The sequence below is a fragment of the Geospiza fortis genome, unplaced genomic scaffold (genome assembly GCF_000277835.1).
Source record: "Geospiza fortis unplaced genomic scaffold, GeoFor_1.0 scaffold362, whole genome shotgun sequence".
Classification (NCBI taxonomy): Eukaryota; Metazoa; Chordata; class Aves; order Passeriformes; family Thraupidae; genus Geospiza; species Geospiza fortis.
In genome coordinates, this window is record NW_005054464.1 from 658,649 (window position 1) to 675,448 (window position 16,800).

At 39.3% G+C, this 16,800-nt stretch overlaps 1 protein-coding gene across 1 annotated transcript in view; it reads right to left on the reverse strand.

Moving 5' to 3' along the window:
* GRB10 (growth factor receptor bound protein 10) overlaps positions 1-16,800 on the reverse strand; it is a 109,280-nt gene that overhangs the window by 8,710 nt on the left and 83,770 nt on the right. Inside the window, 9 exon segments of the mRNA XM_031062780.1 lie at positions 1-2; positions 5-35; positions 694-771; positions 2,210-2,308; positions 3,592-3,702; positions 4,226-4,363; positions 7,425-7,499; positions 9,514-9,629; positions 15,361-15,517. The exon segment at positions 1-2 is cut by the window's left edge and continues 75 nt beyond it. Coding sequence (XP_030918640.1) covers positions 1-2; positions 5-35; positions 694-771; positions 2,210-2,308; positions 3,592-3,702; positions 4,226-4,363; positions 7,425-7,499; positions 9,514-9,629; positions 15,361-15,517 — 807 coding nt within the window.

Here is a 16,800-nt window from a genome sequence, read left to right on the forward strand (position 1 = left end):
TCCATTGCTACTAGTGAGTTTTCAGATACACTTCTCTGAAAAGGAATTTTCACTTATTTCAAAAAACAGGGAAAGGAAAAACCAGCTTGAGAGTTTCACTTCAAAGTGTTTTGGTTTCAGAAGACTGTCCAAAGTCCTCTTTCAACAGCACAGAAAATACATCTTATTTTTTTCTCCTTTCAAAAGATTCACAGACACAAAAATATATGTTTTTTCGACTGTAGGGGAGTGAGATGATTCAAAGGCTCAGAATAAAATCTGTTTGCTCAAGTTGCCCACTTGCCCTATTACTATATTCCAGTCATTTTCAGGGCCAGCTGGGATCCAAATATAGGCTCTTCCCTTTTAGGTAGTTAACAGTCAGCTCTTGGCCCAACACATTTTAGGAAATCTACGTGTTAGTTTTGCCAGACCTAAGCTGGCTTCTGCAGAGACAGCCAGATGTCTCTCTGTGCCGTACATCTCAAAGAGCATGACGTAGCCAAGATTTTTCAATCATGTGGATCATGTAAGCCTAAGATAATGGAGAGCCAACCACAAAAGCTGTACTCATGCAAAACATGAACTTTACATTGATTTGCTACACAATGCTGAATTTACATTTCTTAGTGTAAAATTTTCCACTTTTAAAATGCAAAAGCAAATGTATCTTTTCCAACATCATACATCAGTGAGGTAAAGTTCATCACTTACTACTGGAGTGGAAAAGTGTGGAAGCATGGCTTTTCGCTGCTGGGGAATTCTGTAATTCTGATACAGTAGCATTCCATACTGCCAACAGAAACACAAGGACATTATTATTCAAATATATGCCCTAGGGAAAAAACTGTACTGATTTCTTAATACCACTTTTACACTGGACCAAGGTCCCAAAGACATTTGTATTGAGTAATAGTGATTGGCAGGTGGCAAAGAGTAAATATGCACAAAAAGTTTTAGCTAAAAAAATACAAGTGATTGAGTTATATACACAGGTTATTTTTGCCACTCTCAGCTATGATCATGTTTTCCTTGTAGAACACAAGCTTTCAGTTGAGATCAGAACACACATATTAATTCCCTTCTTTTTACCCTCTAGAACTTAAAGAAATTCTGCACAAGACATTCACTCTCAGTTTTCATAATGATAAAAAATAAGAACCTTTCTAATTCACTAGCTTTTTCAATAAATTTCACTATCACTTGGTACTTTTCTCATCTTAAAAAAAAAAAGGTGATTGAATTCCAGTCATGCCCTTGGTTGAACATGATGAATTTTAGCAACACTTGTAGCTAGGATAGGTAAACAGCTACTCAGTGCCTTCCCTAGAGGCACAGTGCTGCTGAAGGAGAGCAACATTGCTTACTGAATGTTCTAACTGTAACAGTTTATATAATATTCCCAAACAGGGTAATATAGGACTATGGAAGCTAAATGAGATTTTGAATAAAAAGGAGTGTTATGGACACAGCCTTGGGGCAAAGCCTTAATTTTTCCTGACTGTACACCTTTAATCATCTTTTGGTGTGTCTTAAAAACAAAGTCATTTTTTTTCAGTACACAGAATATAGTAAGGTAGAAAGAAAAACACAGCAGTTTTCAAAGCAGCACATTCAGTAAAAGACTTAGAACCAAACCAGAATTTATGCACATTTTCCTATGAAGATCAGGAAGTTCTCTCCTTCAAGGGACACTAAATAGTCAGCTTTCTCCTCAGTTCCCTCCATCCTGATTTTGTTTCAAAAAGCAGTGAAGCCTCCTATCATACTATCGAGAAGTTTCATTGTGTGTTCTCAGATATGAGTAACTTTCACCCAGATATAGGGTTACTTATTTTTGTTACTTCTTCTAACAGAAAAATGGAAAAAATGGAAAAAAAATTGCTAAAGAAATGCTGTTCTGGTAAAGAGAACCACTTACCATTATGAAAACAGTTTCTTTAGCTTTATGATAACTTGAAAATATCTTGTAAGCAGGTTTTTAAATTCATTCTCATATCTCAAATTTGGATCCCAAACTAAAACTATACTTGATTCATATGTGAAGGAATAGATCTTAGTCCCGTGCTTAAATTCTTAGGTGGGACAGGTCTGTTTGGAATTTTGCTCTTATCCATATTGTTTTGGAGCAGATGATATTTAAAAAGATATAGGTAATTTATCATTAACAAAATAACAAATGCCACTTAACTCTAGGTGTAGCTTTGCAAAAGTAGGAGAGATTAGGTACCTTGAGGAGTCGAAAGGCAGTCATCCAGCACGTCCTGCTTTGCTCGTCTTCTGCACACAACAACCGCAGTTCCTTAGTTTCATTTCTCACTCTGTTTGGCTTTAAAGCATTAGAGGGAAGTCAGACACATTCATGAGAAAACCAACAACACTGTAAGCTTAGAATCGCTGTAAGCAGGCTAGAGGCAGGTACAGTATTAGTCTAAAGAACTAGCCAGAAAAAGCTCCCACCACACTGAATTTAAAGCTCAGGAGAGGCTGAGCATGCTCTGAAGGAAATCACTTTTTCAGCTGGGTCCAACAAGATCAGATATTGGTGCCTCCTGACTTTCAGAAGCTGGGGTCATTGATCCTTGTAGGTCCCCTCCAACTCAGGGTTTTCTATGATTCTATGGTTTGAAGTAACCTGTAGTCCTAGCAGCTTATAGGAACAAGGTACTCAGGCCATGCTAGAACCAGACCAGGGCACTTAGTTTTGTTGGGTTTGGTAGTTGGGAGGGTTTTTTTGTTTGTTTGGGGTTTTTTGGTTTTTTGAGGCTTTGTTGTTGTTGTTTTGCTTTGGTTTTTTGTTTGTTTGTTTTTTGGTTTTTGTTTTGTTTTGTTTTCAAATCTGTGAGAAGTTTTATAAACCCCCATTTTGAAATGAAGGATGAAAGTTTCCACAACTGAGGGTAACTGAAAGTTTGCTTCCATCAGTTTGGGATATGTCCTGTAGCTGGCCTCTTTGATGCAAACTCTTGCTGTCTAGTTCTGGAATGGCTGCTAGGAAGGAGACTACTTCACTACTGTCATAAAATCAGCTCCCAGCCTTATTTTCTTCTCAGAAAGTTACACTTCACACTTTTCAAACCTTTGAAATACCTTCCAAATGAATCTTTCAGCACAACAGCTTTAAAAATCTTCAAAGGCAAATAGTTATTCTTACATTCATGTTTCCAAGACACTCTTCCTCTTTAAATAAAGGCAAACTTCTGGCCCACAATATTGATAAAATTGCACCCCATCAGATCTTGATCCTTTGCTGCTATATGGTTTTGGTGCTTACTGTCCACAGAAACTTTTCTGTTTGATTAGTGAACTTGGAAAAAGCTTTCATCTGTGAGGTGCACCAAGGCCATCTCACAAGCACACCATGCTTCAGCTCTGAGCTGCTCTTGCACAAAAATTTCCCAAACCAAAGGAGCACCAGATAAAGTGTTAAAAGTTCACAAAAAATGATGGCAAGATTCACAGGACATGCCTGCCAAATGAAAGATGTTAAAGATCAAGTCCTTGTGACAGAAAAGGCTTGCAGAGTTATACATACAAATCCCATTTAGCTGGGGTGACTCTGAGCTACCAACACTGTCTGGAACTTTGGAAGAACTCAGTGAGAAGATTTACCTTTATACAAAATCCATACTCTGCAGGGGCATTGTACAACTTCTTGCCTGCTATCAATGAGAAGATATTGCTGTCTTCTAGGTCAGCCAACAATTGCAAATGTCTTGGTTCCTGGTGAAGTAACATGATTTAGCACAGGTAAGTGAAAGGTTTTGGAAGATGTGCAATCTCTGCAGTCTCTCAAGCTCAGCCTCCAACAGAGGGCAGTGCATGAACACTGCTCCTCTCCCAGGCAGCCTCAAGTGGCCATGGCACACACCCCTTCAATACCAGCCTACCAGCAGAAAGTGCTTGGTACAGGAAGCTCACAAAATACTTACGCAAACCCAGCACATTAAAAATGGCCTGGTCTATTACATTGGTCCAGAGAAATCTGAAGGTTAGCACTACTTTAGTGACCACAATGATGTTGCCTGGCTGGTTTGTTTTTATTTTATAATGAAACTCTGTGGCTGTGTTTATGCATTGAGAGCCCAGGGCTCGACTGTCATTTGATCATGCCTTACTTATCTTTTTCTGTGGAACAAAGAATGGGAACGCTGTGTGGAGATTTTAAGAAACAGCAAAAAATACCCGGTAAAAGCAGAAAATGTTTTCACATGCTAGTACTGTGCAACTGCTTTTTTAATCTTACCTTTGAAGTTCCTTTTGTAGAACAATAAAGTCCTGATCTCCTCAAACACATAAACAGTTTCTTCCATGATTTCCTACCCAGCTCTTTCACATGCAAGAAACCTTGAATTTCAGGGCAGCTACTGGAGTTTAAAAAGTTCTGTTGGAGAGGAAAATGTAGATGAACATTGTATCCTATGGATGAATTGTAAAATTGTCACTGTATTTGCAGAACGGAGAATGAAACCGCAAATCACTTTGCTGACTTGAGGTGCAGTTTCACTCTAGACTTAAACTGACCTACACGTTTAATCTGATTTATGACCAAAATGTATATTCCTGCTCCTCCATTGCATCTGGCTGGCCATCTCCTCCTGCAACTGACACCTTCCTATTCTCTGCATCAAGACTTAAATCTCAAAAAAGCTACTGCTTCTCTGTATTCCCACTCATCTTGCACTTGGCCTGAAGGAAGAGAAAGTAAGCTTATTAATTCTTAAAATAATACCTTGTCACAGCAATTTTGGCAAATTGCCTAGTTTGGAAACATTGGCCAAAATCTCCATCTTTATCCTCAACTTTCTGAAAGGGAAAAGCCTATTTAGGGATTTCAAGTTGTCCTAAGAGAAGAGGTATAACAGACAACAGAGCATTTAACTGAAAATGAAATGTAGAGCAGTCAAGTAAGTGCCAGCAATTATACCAGACCTCAGGATTGAAAAGCATTTAACTTCTTGACATAAGTAGAGGAACCATATACAAAATAATTTGATTTGTGATATATCACAGGAAGGAAGAATTAATTATAGTAGGAGAACTGATGGATTGCTCCTTTATTACAACAGGCCAGGTTTTTAAATGATAGAGGGCTCGATCATTAGGTTAAATACCAAATTAATAAATTCAATAAGTATGAAGAAAAATGCATAAACCTGGTTAGCCTAGATGTCTCAGCAATTCTTCAAAGGTGTGTTTTGGTATGGACATTGCCCAGAGGAAACAAAACCAAAACCAGTGTCCTGTGTCAGAATTCTTACTTCCATTAAACCCTAATTTTTTTTTCCAGTCCTCCTCCTCATCTCATCTAATAGAATGGGAAAGAACAATCAATTTCCTTGCTGTTTGTACTATGAATACACTTGTCAGCTGGGAAAGGGAAATACCAAAAGGAGAACAGATTCTTTTTGTCCAGCCAGTTAAAACAAAAGTAAACTAAGATGGCAAGCTTTTTTGCATGTCATAGCCAGGTCAAGAGTAGGGAAAACAGATCCCAATGATTTTAATGCTATTGTCATGACTAGAAATACTAGCTCTTAATGAAGTATATGATGAGATGATATTTAATATTCTTCCCTGTCATGTGTGTAATTAAAACCAGTGAAATAGCTCAGTGTCTAAGGTGGCCTCAGATGCAACATGCTTAAGGACTGCTAGGCTGCAGGAGGTTTACCTTGAATAAATTAAAACTGCCATTGAAATTCTGAAAAATGGTTGTGTGTTTTTCAAAAGAAGTACTTAATAAAAAACTTTAAGAGAAATAGTTTTTTTATGGGAAATAATGAACTAGAGGGAATATGCTCACCCTCTTTCCCCCACCCTCTTGTGTTGTTAACCTCCAAGACTTTTGCTTCTTCAGGACTCCTTCCTGAGCCTTCCTGCTACCTTCCTGAGCCTTCCCAGAAGCAAACTCATACCTCACGAGGCTGTAAGGTTTTCCTTTTGCTACCACTTGAGTTGCCCTTAAAACTTTTTCATCTTCAAGGACATCTTGCTCTTTTGGGGAGCCCTGCTGCTTGTACTAACTAGCAAATTCAATTCTCCATTTACAGGAAGAAGGGTCCAAGGTGTGAAGACCTCTCTTCCTACCAGTCTGTGGCAATGCCAGTCCATGCCAGTTTTGGTTCCTGATTACAACCTCACTGCACATGACTTTCATTTATAATTCCAGAAATTGGCTTGAGTTTTTTCGTTTGATTGTTTCCCAGATGTAAGTGGATGCTAATATTTTAAATTCTTCTCAGTGAATGTGGAACTAGATTTTAATGGACTTTGGTATGTTATGGGATAAAATTAATGCACTGGATCAAAAGTCAGTGGAAACTTGTCTTAACAGAGAGTCAGTGTATATTTGCAAAATGACAGAAATCAAGCTAAAATCAGTTACTCGTATGTTTATATTCTTCATATATTTGTGCTTCTGCTTTAAAATTTGCCTGTTATTCATGATACTGTCCTCCAGGCATCATGGTCATATGTTCTTAGTACAGTACTTCTTTAATAAATTGTGTTTTAATTCCTCTGGAGTTGAATGTCCAGAGGTTGAGAAAACAAGTGAAGTGAAAAGGATTTATAGACTATGGGGCTTAGACTGGAGTGCTAAAAACTGAGAGATTTAAGTGAATCAGTTACTGGTCAGAGAGGTAGTCCACCCTCCAGCACCATCCTTGAAGGCCAACCAACTATGCCACCACTCCCATTCCTTTATGAGCAAACAAGAAACTGTAGAGTGACACCAGAACTTCAGCACAAATGCAGCGCACATGCCACCACCACACAGATTGCACAACTCTACCAACGCATATGCATAAGGAACACACCTCTGCAATTTAACCTGGGGAGCTTTAAACGGGATTACTTTGCAAATACTGTGTACAAATTCCTACTTGCACTTACTTCTTAGGGCATTATTTTTCTACACAAAAGAGCAGCTGGCTGGCTGAACCATGAGGAAGTTGGTCCTTATTGTTAATTCTTGCCAGGCACAAACATGGGACACAAAAAGCAAAAGCTCTCATCATCTCAAACTCATCTTCTAATATTCACTTGCATATTTACACTTTCTCCTCTGCCGTGATGTGGAGTACAGAAGAGTACTTCTGTTCTGCCTTTTATAAAAGGTATATTTGTTTTTCTAGAAATATACCTGCCAAGGCTGTTTGTGAGTAACAACAGGTGGCTAAACCAGATACCCACAGAGGAAGTTGAGTATTAATGGAACAAATATGTATGACCATAGCTATGAATACTTTGTGTTTACAATTTACACCTCAATGCCACTGGTTAAGATCTTTGTCAGGTATTTTCAACATTAGCCCCATATGCTATTCACTACACCAGTCTTTCTCTGACTATTTTCCACACCTTTGAATTCTCTTCCTTCCTGCCTGTTTCTCAACCCCTCCCCCTCCACCTTCTTTGTCCATACAGATAATTTACAGTACCTGCAAAAGTTGTGACTGTGGGATACTGCCATTTGTTTGCTGGCACCAGGCAACCATTTGTTCGGGAAAGAAATTCTAGACACAAAAAAGAAGACAATTGGAAATCACATTATATTTAAACACTTAGAGAGAACTAGTGACATTTTCTTCCAGTCATTAATTTTTTGGAACTATCACTATTAAATCAATTTGGAGATCCCCTGACAGAGAAAGTAATACTAAGGCTTTTCAAGTGCAGTTCTTCCCCTCCTTCTGCTCACCAGATGCCCATGCAGACAGATTGTGGGTTTTTAAAATATCTGATAGGCAGCATTTCCTAAGTGCATTTTCCTCTCACTTCCTCTTCTATCAAGGACTTTTGGGGATCTCTAACAGCCTCTACTTTCTTGGGAAGATAAGGATGAATGGTCCTGCAAGTTGAGTTTGCAGTGACTCCTTGCTGAGTGCACCAATGACTTGACTCCAGATTTATTCCTCCAGTTCCCCTTTCATCTGCTATGTTTTAAAATTCCTGTATAATTTGGTACACTGAATTTACTATACACAGCAATGACAGGAAATCATTCTTGAAGTTTTTAAACATTATTTGAAGCATGGAGACAACCAGAAATGCCTGAAATAAAACAATGACTGATTATAACAAGATGAATCACAACAAAAACATTTCCAGTTTAGAACATTTGTCACTCTTCAGGCAATATAAATTTTAGTCTTTAGGGCATTAAGAGAAGGGCTGAGGAGGGATCACCCTTCTGCCAGGTAAGTTGCACAATGAGTTATGAAAGCTAACATTTACCAGCCTCTCTTGAGTAGAAACAGTGCCATATGGCAACAGCTAATGCAACGGATAGGGAGCCTTCGCATTCTTACACCACAAGAATGATTTATTCTGTGATTGCAGGAGCCTGGGACTGAATGCCAAGCATACTGGGTTTTACTCCCATGCTCTGTTATTAATTAAAATATACCACATGAAACTAATGCTCTAGCTCCTATGATACCAAAACTTCTGTACAACGCTCAGATGTTCATGGGTTATCAGATGGTGAGATCAACAGAAGTGAAAAACTAGGAACACTCCATGTACAGAAACGTTTCACAGAGTAAGTCAAGGCACAGACTCTGAAACAAGCACCAGCAGATGACAAATGTACATGCAAGCACACGTGTGAAGATGCAGCAACTGTGCACTTGCATCTACGAGCAAAGGAATGAATTTATCACCAGCAGTTACTTCAGCAATGAGTTTAAACATGACCTCGTGTATCTTTTTTCCTTCTTGCACCAGAGATGCCTGACTGACCCAAAATCTGTTCTTACCTAACCACCTCTGGATTACCCTTCCTCAGCTATCTCAATGGGTGCACCAGCTGACATTGGTTCATGACAACAGTCTGCTCCAACATAATTGTTTGGATAAAATGTGAAAAAATCTTCCTCAGATGAGCAGTTACACAGTAACCAGCTTAAAATTATAACATTCAAAGGATCTTAGAAATCCAGGAATAGGTATGGCATGCAGTACTTTTCAAGCATGGGTATACTGGGGATATAGAGAGGACGAGCTACTCTGATCAGTAAAGAAGGCAGAGCACACCAGTAAAGCATAGCCATAGGTGAAACAATGTTCAGTACATGTAATGATAAACTGGAAATTCCTTGTATGGAGTAAGTGCTTTAGGGGGTCACCCAGATGGGTTTGGTGTTTTATTAACTATTACAGTCAGAAATGAAAAGGTTTGGATACTGCTTGTTATGTGAGGAATTTGCTTTGAATCAAGGAACTTTGACAATAACGAGTAAATTGTGCTTCTGATTGTTTTTCTTTAACTAATGAAAATTCCCCTGTCTTGGTCACTCTCCAATGTAACTACAGACATTTTGAAACAACATTTTGAAAACACTTGAGGTTTTTAGGCTAGGAGGAAAGTACAAGGAATTTAAACATTTGTTAAAATTTCTTTGGAAAGAATTCTGTTAGTTGGTTGGCTATTTTTTTTTGTAATAAATGTTTAAGACATAACAGTGCCCAGCAATGTTATTGCAATCCACCCCTTTGTGGTGTAAACAACTAAGTAATGAGACTCACCATGGGATTTTTGAAAAATTCGTATTTTGCGTAATTCTTCCTGAACAGAAATTTACTTTCGCTTCCCATGGTGGATTCAACTTGAACTATGAGCTCATGATCTTCCAGGCACCTCTCTGTGGAAAAAGAACACCCTGTTAACACATAGCCAACCAGCAGGAGTGAGACCAACTAAGAACAGAAGTTAAAACAACCCCGTGTAATTCCATTAACTTTTAAGAAATTAGCAAAACACATTCTAAGTTTAAAACCATATTGCCATGAGGCAATACTTTACTTTGTAACATATTACAAAGTTTAACATTATATGACAGCGTTCTTCAAGGAATTCCTGTATCAGGCCTTCATAAGCACAGACTTCTGAGAATGGAATACATTTTTTTGTGTGTGCAGTAGCTACAATAATACAGACAAACCTCTTATTTTGGCAGTGGTTGTGTGCTGTGGAACTGGCAAGGTGGACAGGTTTAAGGGGGAAAAAAAGTTACAGAAAGGCCATTGTTAGGTCTTGAACTATCACAGAAATACAGTGTTGTATTTGATCATACTCTATAAAACCAGTCCATTTCAAGGTGAACTTCAGGCCTTTATTGTAGATGTTAGACAATGGGGTTTATTATGAAAGAGGTCACAGGATCTACTTTACAGGAATACTGACAGAGACAAATGTTTTGTACACATGACAGGGCAATTTTCTGCTCTAGATTTGGTTACAAGGTAACTGCCCATAACCACCACTTCTCTGGTCAAAAGAATGGCACATCAAAGCATGAACAGATAGCTTAACAAACCCAATTCATTGAAAGCAGTAACTCGAAGGAAGGCAACTGGCTAAGTGTGCACTACTTAATGAACTCATTATCTTGACAAGTCTTCAGAACTTTCTCAGAAAATATTTAGGTATTTTTCAAAAGTTTTAACTAGTCAGTGCTTTCATGCCTTATATAATACAGAATTTAAAAATTAGGTCAAACAAAACATAACTTTCGCAAAACTTTAAACAAAATGCCTGTGACTTGCTGACCAAAGAAGTTTGGAGAGTCTCTTCCTCACTTTGTGTTCCTGCAATGCTTGTATTTCTACAGTAAGAAATGCCAGAGTGCCATCCAAGTTCTCTTGGGGTGTTTTTCGGATAGAAAGCAAGCAGTCATTGGCATCTCAAAAAGAGCAAGCCCTGGAATATCACTTGAATTGCTGAACTCAGCAGATTATGTGGTGTTCTTTGATTGAAAATTTAACCTATGGCTGAATGATCCCATGATCTTTTTCTCTTTCACTTAGGCTGTCAGTCATCACCAGCTCATTGACGACTTCAGCATTTACTGTGTATTTGTGATGTCCAGCCTTGCTCTAGATTGTGTTTTCAAAGGGGTTAACATTGAAAAACCTCCATAGGGGGCTGCTTTCAAACAAAGAGCTGTTTCTTAGTGCATCAGGTGTAACATCACTTTGAAGGGGTAGTTCTTTGACTGATGTGCACAACAGTACTGCTACAGGGAGGCTGTTAATAAAAGACATTTGGCACCATCTCAGCATTCATCACTTAAACCTACACATTTCTAGGGGCTTTGCAGATAAAGTTTCAGGTATTGCTAATCTGGTGCTACTATCATGGTTTTTAAGCAACTGGTAAAGTCAACACATTGTGATGAAAACTGTGGGCCTATGAGGGTGAAGGGCCTATTTTTTAAATTATGCTTCCTCCAAAAAACATTTAATTACATTGGTATGAAGCTTTATCACAGTATGAGCCCCAAAAGGTCACATGTCCTCTTACAGTCTAGTTCTGCCACCACCCAAAGTTGTGGTCTTTGCTTTCCTAACACATTAAAAATTGCTTGTCAGGGACAAACTCTTTATTCTGTTCTGAGGAAAAAAAGTATAGATGAACATTTGTCAATTGGTTTTGTATTTTGATGGTTAGTTTGTGTAAATATACTTAGTGCCTGTTTCTCAGATGCTTTAGACAACTGACCTAGATGTATTCTGTTACTACTTCAAAACCCTTCTGAGATTCTGTGGTGATACTCCTGATGATTTAATGTTTATATTTTCATTTTGATGGTCAAAGCCATCTTGGAGAAAAGGTGCAGCATTTCATAGTACATGCATGTAAAAAAAAAAGAAACTAGTCCTGGTCAGTTTGCTATTACTTCATAGTAATACATACACTTGGGAAGTGCTTGGCAATTTGCACTGGATTGGTACAAATGGGATGAACTTGACACATGAGCAACTCAGCCTCAGCCCTGCTTTGAGCTTCCTGCTACAAAACTAGAAGCACGGATGTCAGCCTGTTAAGTTCAGCTCAATAGGTCAGTCTGTCTTCAAGTGGCATTGCTGTTCAAGTGACCAGAAATGTGTCCTTTCAGTTTATCTGATAGGCTCCACTCAGTCTCCTCTACACGCTGCCTGGAACAGACTTTTCCCCCACCCCACCCAAGTTAATCTGCATTATTATCACAACTTCTACTGAACTGCAGCAGTGATACAAGGTGGGAAAAGGAGCTGGATTCCATCATGAACAATTCACAGGCATAGCCCAAAATTCCCAATCAGAGAATCACGACAAATGACAGGTGGACCCCTGTATCAAAGAGCCTGCCCTGATTTTGCATTTAAGCAAGTGCTGTGCTTAACTGTTCCACTTTTAATTCACTCATATTAAGGAAAATCAATGCACATTAACAAAACATCTAGGTACAAAACTGCAGCAATGCTTTCTTATAACCCTCACATATTTCAGAGTCCTCTACATTCTCTCCTGCTTGAATTGTATTTCCAGTCAATCCTGGAACTCAAAAAGTGAAATGTGTAGGTAGGGAAGGATTCTTTCAGTGTCCAGGCACATATAATCACATGAAAGTCTTCACCATTATTATTTTTGTTAATGTCCAATACATAGATCTCTGTCCCTGTCCTAAATTGATGATAGTTAAGTATGGAACAGAGCATAGGGAGAATACCACATTTTATAAATGTGGTATTTATAAATATAGTTAGGTATACTTATAGTAGCAAATGAAATATTAGGACCAATTCAAATTTCATAGACTGCTTAAACATTGACTACAATGTGCTTTAGATATTAGTGGTACGGTGCAGCAGGAACCACTTTCAAATGTCAAATCAAGAAAGTCTGATGGCAAATTGTCACACCACTGCTTCCAGTGAGAACACAAATATTTTGTGCAGTCAAATACCTGTTTAAAGTCATGTGTAAGCACACATTTTATTCGGAATATACTTGGCTATGTGTGTGAAGTGAACAGTGAGGTGGGGGTTCCTTACAAAGTGGGACCTCGAAGACCAAAGCAATGATAAATATGCAGCTGGCTTCAAAAATTTCATCTTGTCCTCAGTCTGTCCAATAGTAAAACAATGAATTGGTTCTGCAAACCAAGCTCTTTTGGAGAGTACTATTAGGCAAAATATGGGGAGGAAAAAAACACAGTGAAATAAATGAAGGAACTCCTCTCTTTTGGTGGGCTTCAAGACTACCACCTAGAGCATAAAGTCAGCAAGGATGTATTGTATAAGAAATAATGTCTTCTAGAAATACACAATTCTGACTGCTCTTTAATCATATTTCTCTTCACACTGTGTATTTATTCACCATTGTTCCATACTTATACTAGAAATCTTATATCTAGAGGTACAAATATGGACCATCAGATGACTGATGATAACTTCATCCAGGTTGCAGTCACATTACTACCTTGATCTGACAGTCTCCAAAATACAGGAAAGCATGTAAGCTATAGAAGAGCTAGGAATAAGCAGCCAAAAACAAAAAATTCAAACTGCAACCAAAACTGGTGGAAACATGAAAGTTGGTAAATAAAGTTTATTGAATATGTATACTTAAGACCCCAAATTCAATAAACTGGATGATGTTGTCTCCTGTTAAATGAACTAATTTATTCCCTTTTCTGTCCTCATCCTTTCAAATATGTGAAATCTGTATCATTACATTTTTTGGAATTCTTTAAGTATTTTTTTGTCTGTTGGCTTTACACCCCCAAAGGCTGCATTACTTCTCACACAGATCCACTTTGCGGCCTACAGGGGAGAGCCCTGGGGCTGTCCCTGTGGAACCAAGTTTGGTGGCTGCTGAAGCCCCAACCTGCACACCCCACTTCTCTGGGGGCCTGCTTTGTGCTTCAGTGTGAGACAGAGGTCCAAGGCAGGCAGGTCCCCATGTATATAAATGCAGCCCGATAAGTATCTTGCTCTTTTCCCATCATTGTTAATTACCAAGTTATTTGTGTGTAAACAGAAGCTTTTGATTTCCTAATCAGCCTCCTGCCCGATTCATTCAGAGATGTCACACACCAGAGTTTGACAGCACAATTAGTCACCATGGAAGCTATTGTGATGTCACAAACACTGAATTGTGGCATCATTGAATGAATCTGGCAGGAGAAGGATGTTGGTTACAAAGGAGAAGGCTTCTGTTTACACAATACCTTGGTAATCAGCAATGATGGGAAAGAGAATATAGAAAAAGAGAGCCTGGTAGTTTAATGAGCATTGATAAAACTGAATTATTTGTAAAGGTTTTTAGAAGCGCATGTGGCGTATTAAGCTGCAGAGATAAAGATTCTGTAATTTATACCTTAATTCTTCACCTCATCCTATGTCCTCAGAATTGAAAGTATATCACAGACACAGACCAGTAAGCGTTTCATGTTAATTTTTTCATATACTTCTACATTAGGAGAGATAATAAAACCATTAACTAATCAGGATATCTTACATGTTTGGGGTTTTTTAAAGTGTTAGTCTGCAGAGCAGTGAATTTATTAGTGTTTAACAGCATTGGTTTAGGGCATCACATTTCCAGCAAATAATTTCCTTTTTTTTAATTCGTAAGGGTTCTGAATTACATTTTTAGACATAAAACCCCCTCTGTTAGCTACAGATAGCATTCACAATTCCAGTGTTGGCGATTGCAGCTAATGATTTGCCTTCCTCTGTTTTCTAGAAAAAACATTCCCCATGAAGTATATCGACTAATACTCCAAATGCTACACTTTTTTAAGCGTTATTGTATGCCATGGAGAATTATAGATAGCGTTATCTGAGCAATACGCTGTTGCAAGCTGCACAGCAGAACCCTGTAACTAATCAGCGCCACAAAATAACAGGAAAAGCAAGACTGAATAACATGAGATCCTTTCAGGTACTGTAATTAAACCAATTCACGGCGTTATTTAATTCCCCACGGTTCTTCCTCTTGCTGCCTTCTTGAAACTGTAACCATGACACCTTAATTTCAATCAGGTGGAAGAGCTGCTGCCTGGAGAGCAGATACCAGCGCTGGTCCAGAAATTGCCCATGGATTTGCGGGTGGTGCCACCATTTTTTCTCTGCCTGAAGTCAAGTTTAGCCAACCCCCTCCCCCACCTCAGCATGTCTAGCTTTCATAAGCATTACTGTAGGTATGTAAGGCTGAGTCTGTTCACCCAGGTCTCCCAGCTGGTGATGAGCTGAGCCGTTTCATAGGACCGTACTCTAAGGATCAAGCTTAATTTGCCTAAGCTGTTTATTTGCAATAGCTTCAGACACAGCAAGGTAGCAACAGAGCGCTGGTGTGAAGATTAGACAATTCTTCCTTTTTTTTTATAATAAAAAAAAGAGAGGATAGGAAATAAGGGAAGGACTTTAAATGGCTTAAATGCTTAACACATCATATTGTAATACACAGAAAGCATGTATGTGATTTCAGCTAATTGTACAAAAAAAAGCAGTGGAAAAGAAAACGTTCCGTCTGGAAGCACATTTATATGAATTACACGTTTTATGTTCCCAGGTAACCATGCCACCCCTTTGACCATTCCCTACCTAATCCTAGGTGAGGGTGATGCTCCACTAGAGTCCAGCTGTTATCATCCACACAATGACTTTTGTAAACGAGCAGCTGACAGAGGTCCCTGGCTGTCATGTCTGCTAGAATCTCGACCACTTTGCTTGTTCCATCTTCACTAAAGACTTTTACATCCTGCAACATAAAGGGTACACTTACAGATCAACAGCTCTGAACATAGGCAAACCACACAGCTACTGTAGAAAAGCATCATCCTCTTGGTGTGAGGGTTCCAAGCACCTTGGCAGCCAGGACAAATGAAACGGATGATTCATTTTATAACACTTTCTCTCGATGCCCCCTAGACCTATCTCCCCTCCCCCCTCCCCAACACCTCCCTGCACTAAACAAAGATTCAGCAGGGTTAATATGACCACGTACACAGGAAAAGTGAGAGAGCAGGTTCTGTGTAAAGCTGTGTAAGGTAAGCAAATGTGAAACAATGTCGAGAGAGTACTTTGGCAACTGTGGGCGAGAGAAATCGCATCCAGTCAAACACACACAATTTTCAGTGCGATCCCATCAGAGGCCTCTGAACATTCACAGAGGAGCAGGCCAAGACCCCAAAGATTAAAAATGGCTCTCTTGTTCCCCACTAACTTTTGATTGTTACATGTGGGGAAGTCCCACTCGCAGTTTGCCAGCAAATCAATTACTTAGCACAGTCCACACAGTTCTCTCCCTGCCCCTGACTTCTCTTTTGATCCTAGCCTGTAAGTAGTTTGAAACCAAATGTGCATACGCTGCGCAGCCTAAATATCAATGGGAATAAGAGAACAAGTCAAGAACCTTCTCCCCCACCTCCTGAATTATACAGATGCTTTCCACTTTGCATTGTTCTGCTCAAACGAGAGACACTTCCCGCAAAATTATTTCTCCGGGCAAATGTGCAGGTCCCAGATTTAAATCAACTCTATGTTTAAAACGCTCCGCATCCTAGCAAGACAAGGAGAGTCTAACAAAAACCTGGAGGGTAATTCGATATGGAAAATCTTACCTCAACGGCACGTAAAAGGCAGCAGTCGGAAGAACAAGATGGCATTTTAAATGGGGATTGCCTCTTGAGAGTTAGTTCTCTGCCTCCGCCGACCCTCTGCAGCCTGCGGCTGGGCGCCCGGGGTGCCGGCGGCGTCAGGGGCGGCCGTACCCTACCTGTCACGTAGCCCCTGCTATGGGGACTGTTTCTGGGGAGGGAAACAACTCTGCCAGAGCTCCACTCAAAGGGTTACACGCAATCTTTGCGGTAGTGAATCAAACCACACCGTGCAGACCAATCCTAGCCCTCCCTCTGACTGATGTAATCATTTCCCACACACTATCAGACTTCCAAATTATTCCCGCCTCCCCCTCCTCCCCCCCCCAACAAAGGAAAAAAAAAGGAATTACAAAGGAAATGTGTTTGGTTTTTTTGGTTTTTT